Source organism: Fragaria vesca, linkage group LG4 (genome assembly GCF_000184155.1).
Source record: "Fragaria vesca subsp. vesca linkage group LG4, FraVesHawaii_1.0, whole genome shotgun sequence".
NCBI classification, from domain to species: Eukaryota; Viridiplantae; Streptophyta; class Magnoliopsida; order Rosales; family Rosaceae; genus Fragaria; species Fragaria vesca.
The window spans coordinates 13,961,725-13,965,676 of record NC_020494.1 but is presented as its reverse complement, the minus strand read 5'-3'; the positions used below and the strand labels follow the sequence as shown (position 1 = coordinate 13,965,676).

At 37.0% G+C, this 3,952-nt stretch overlaps 1 protein-coding gene across 1 annotated transcript; it reads right to left on the bottom strand.

Annotated features, from left to right (window-relative positions):
- Window positions 1-327: 327 nt before the first annotated feature.
- On the bottom strand, window positions 328-3,952 carry LOC101295993 (glycine-rich RNA-binding protein 2, mitochondrial-like). The gene is made up of 5 exons (XM_004296993.1): window positions 3,910-3,952; window positions 2,664-2,819; window positions 2,494-2,562; window positions 1,705-1,811; window positions 328-1,102 (listed from the first exon to the last, which is right to left on the bottom strand). Exons 2-5 carry the CDS (start codon window positions 2,782-2,784, stop codon window positions 968-970), a joined length of 432 nt encoding a protein of 143 aa, XP_004297041.1. The 5' UTR covers window positions 2,785-2,819; window positions 3,910-3,952; the 3' UTR covers window positions 328-967.

Sequence of the window (3,952 nt, the reverse complement as noted above, 5' to 3'; positions counted from 1 at the left end):
AGCCATCTCCTTAGCAATTAGACCCGACTGAACCCAGAACTTCAAACACTAGCATTACTTGAGCTGTCTTATCAAAATTATTGGACTAATTTTCCAGATTATATATAATTCTCCCACCGACACAAAACAAGACAAAATAACCTTGCAACTTGGTTCTTTTTTCTTTTTTTTCTCTCTTTAATCATGTCTATTGTCTGTTAACTAAATCCTAATGGCATTGCTCTTTCACCTCTTTAATTTCATACCAATGAAGATTACTGTCTATCTGAAGTGGGTTTGGCTGAGATGATCAGCCTTAGAACTCCATAAACAAAATACAATATAACAAATAAGGGGAAAAAACACAAGAAGATGCACTGAAACTGATCTGCAAATACAGAGGGTGATGTTTTTCATGAAGTGAAGAACCTCATAGTAATGCTCTTCTGAGAAGCGAAATGGAAGAAGAAACCAAGTACCACAGCTGACATCCAACACTGAAGAATTGGATTCCGAAAGGCTCGATGATGTAGTACTAGATTTTTTTCGATAAAAAAGAACATTTTTTTAGTATTGGAGGTTGGGCTTCTAATACACAAAAACATTTGTATCACGGACCTGCTGTCTGGGATTAGCATTTTTGGCAGCCAAAATCATTGATACTCCTTGAATTCACACCAGAACCCAGTTTCGCACAGGCGAGCAAGCAGATTCAATTTCTTCCCATACCACGTGCACAAGGCAATATATGGTTAGAACTGGAGTAACCTAGTAGAATCTCATAAATTCATACACAAACACCATTCAGCAATATGGCTGGATAACATGCAAATGGAAATCCTTCACCTTCAAACTCTTTCTGCAGCGTTACATAGCAAGATATATAAACCAGCAGAACTTGGCTTATAAAATCCGACTGACTAAAACAACTTTAGATTTAAAGATAAATAAACATAGAAAAGCCTATAGACAGCACTTGTGCAACTGTTTAATAGCTACTGTCACCACCACGGTAACCACCTCCGTAACCACCACCTTCACCCCCACGGTAACCACCGCTGGATGGTCGAGGACCAGTTCGTTCGGTAGCGACACTCACACGAATGCTTCGCCCATTTAAGTCCTGAAATTCAGTGTTAAAAATCATTACAAAAGGAAAAAAAAACACTTGGATCTTTATACAGGGTAAATTTCACACTTGAAGTGTCTAAAATTCAAATTCAAATTCTATTAGCCCTCAGACTTGTGAAGCTTTGGCATTAGTAAATGGGTTATATTTCTGTGTTCAAGCAGGGCTTTCGCATGTTATTGAAGGGGATGCTTGCAATGTCATTGCTGCTATGAATGGAACAGAAGAGGACTTGAGCATGGATGGAGGCCAAGTTTTTATTGAATTTTTTTTTCAGTCGTGTAGTTGGAGTTCTATTTCTAGAGCATGTAATAATGAAGCACATCATGTTGCTAAAGAGGCTCTATCTCTATCTTTTCCTACTTTTTGGTGGTTGATGGAGCCAATGTGGCTTTCGTCAATATTAGTAGCTGAAGCTAGCAATTAGTTTTTGTAAAGTTTGGAGTGCGGTACTCTTCCTCTCCGTCTGTGGAAGGTTTAATGAGGCCGCTTAATACTCCAGTTGATGTAGTTCTTTTCTCATGAATAAAATCTTTCATTTTTTTAAAAAAAATAAATAAATAAAATAAATAAATAAATAAATAAATAATTCTGACCTGGCCATCCATAGCAGTGAGGGCTGAATTGGCCGCTTCTTCGTCAACAAAGTTGACAAATCCAAATCCCCTAGACCTTCCAGTATCCCTATCCATGATAACTTTTGCTGCACAGAAAATATTCAATTGAGGATACATATATATATAGTGGAGACAACCACCAAAACTGCAAGACATACCACTAGGCTCACTACATAAATGAAATTTTTAAAGACCAAACGAATAGATGAGGGACAAACAAACAGAATTTTAGGACAGAAGCTTCGAAATAATGATTTATTCAGTTGGAAAAGCAAGAAAAGCCAATAGTATTATTACTCTCCTCCCGTTACTAGTTTCTGAGAAAATGACAGTTTTAAAAGAAAGCCAAGGAACTTTGATAAATCAGAAACTATCACTACAAGTAATCACACACTTCGAGGCATAGAGATACCACATGTATAATCGTTTCAAGGATCCCATTATTATTTTCTTTCACAGATGCAGCCCAAGTAGCATAGAATAAAAGGCCAGAGAAACAACTCCAATTGCAGAAATATCCCTTGAAGAAAAGTTTCTAGATAAATCAAGTAGATCAACCTTAAATTGCTAGACTAAACCCCGACTTCAGTATCCATTATGCAAGTTGAAGCTCTATTTCTACCCAAACAAAGTATAGACTATGGCAGGGAGGTACACTAGATAAAACTAAAAAAAAAAAACCAAAATTATCAACTGAAGAAACTGAAAGTACTCGTATACCATACAGTGAGCTATGAATCTCAGGTAACAAACCCAATGAACACTTACCATCAGTCACATCACCAAAGCCGGAAAATGCCTCCTTGAGAGATGTGTCATCAGTGGAAAACGAAAGACCTAACACACCACAATATAACAATAGAACATCAATAATCAAATCAAAAGGTGTGGATTTAATTAAGTTAGCCTTTAACTAATATTTTACAGTCCATTCATACCTCCAATAAAAAGCTTGGAGGACATGTAACGAGCAGAGTTCAACATGGATGCCATTGGCGCTTGTCCATTCTGGGAAATGCCCTGCCTCAAAAGGCTCCCAACCCTGTTATAGAAAGCCATTTGGAAAGTGGATAGTTCTTGGGTCTGCTAAGAGCCTACACCAACACAACACCATCAATACAAAAACAAAAGCAGCAACAAGATTAATCTACGATTGTAAGCAGCAAACAGTAAATACAAAAGCAATCTCTTAAGCACATCAAACAACTCAAGCCTACAGCCAAATGAATTTAGACAGAAGTTATCATGCACAAAGAGTTCTCATAATGACAACTCAAGCTACGATTGTAAGCAGCAAACAGTAAATACAAAAGCAATCTCTTAAGCACATCAAACAACTCAAGCCTACAGCCACATGAATTTAGACAGAAGTTATCTTGCACAAAGAGTTCTCATAATGACCACTCAAAAACACTACCTCAGTAGCAAGGAATCTTATATATAATGCATCCAGAAGTAAGGGCACTTTAATAACAAGCAATCTTACACACCAAAATACATGACCAAATTATATAATAGTCTCCTTTTCGTTTTTCTCTACAATAGAGACAATCTATGCATTTGAAGAAAGCCTACGACTCAGTGCTGGCAAAATTTACATTAGGTGAAAAGCTTAACCAGAAGAGAAAGAAAACAAGAGAAATTATTGAGCTCCACCGAACACAATTTTCACAAACACAAATCAGATCAATAAGGGTTCTTGCCACGAAACTTATTTTCTTACAACTTCCTACCACAAATTATTATATGGTATGCAATTTCAACAAGCCTTAAATTACTTTGAAAGGCTAGAAAGGTGCTCCCATTCACATCTCTACAGTCTCTACTTGCTTTATTTTAAAAACCGAACAGAGCACCAGTCTAAACAATAGCTCCTTATCAGTTTTTGGGTTATTTTTCTTTCATTTGAAAAACAATCTCCCAGTTTCTTTCTACTTTCCTGTAGCGGCTTAGAAGCATACAGATAATATATCAACACCCACCAACCACATAGAGTCACAGATCATCATCATTCAAAGAACAACCAGAAAACACCGACATTCATATTCCCAGAAAAAACGATCAATCAAACAAGCAAAAGTAAAACACCAATATTCAGATGAAATAACCACGGATATGATTCTCGGACGACATAAGAAACTAGAGATATACGCGAGAGAACGAGGGTTTAAGAAAGGGTTTTACCTCAGAGAGAGAGAGAGAGAGAGAGAGAGAGAGACGACGCGCG

What these genes read in the sequence shown, in the direction of transcription:
- LOC101295993 (XM_004296993.1), bottom strand. Translation starts at nt 2,784, where the DNA reads ATGGCTTTCTATAACAGGGTTGGGAGCCTTTTGAGGCAGGGCATTTCC. An exon ending in CTCCAAGCTTTTTATTGGAG is followed by an intron (nt 2,563 to 2,663) that starts GTATGAATGGAC and finishes GTGGTGTGTTAG; the next exon opens with GTCTTTCGTTTTCCACTGAT. An exon ending in TCACTGCTATGGATGGCCAG is followed by an intron (nt 1,103 to 1,704) that starts GTCAGAATTATT and finishes ACTGAATTTCAG; the next exon opens with GACTTAAATGGGCGAAGCAT.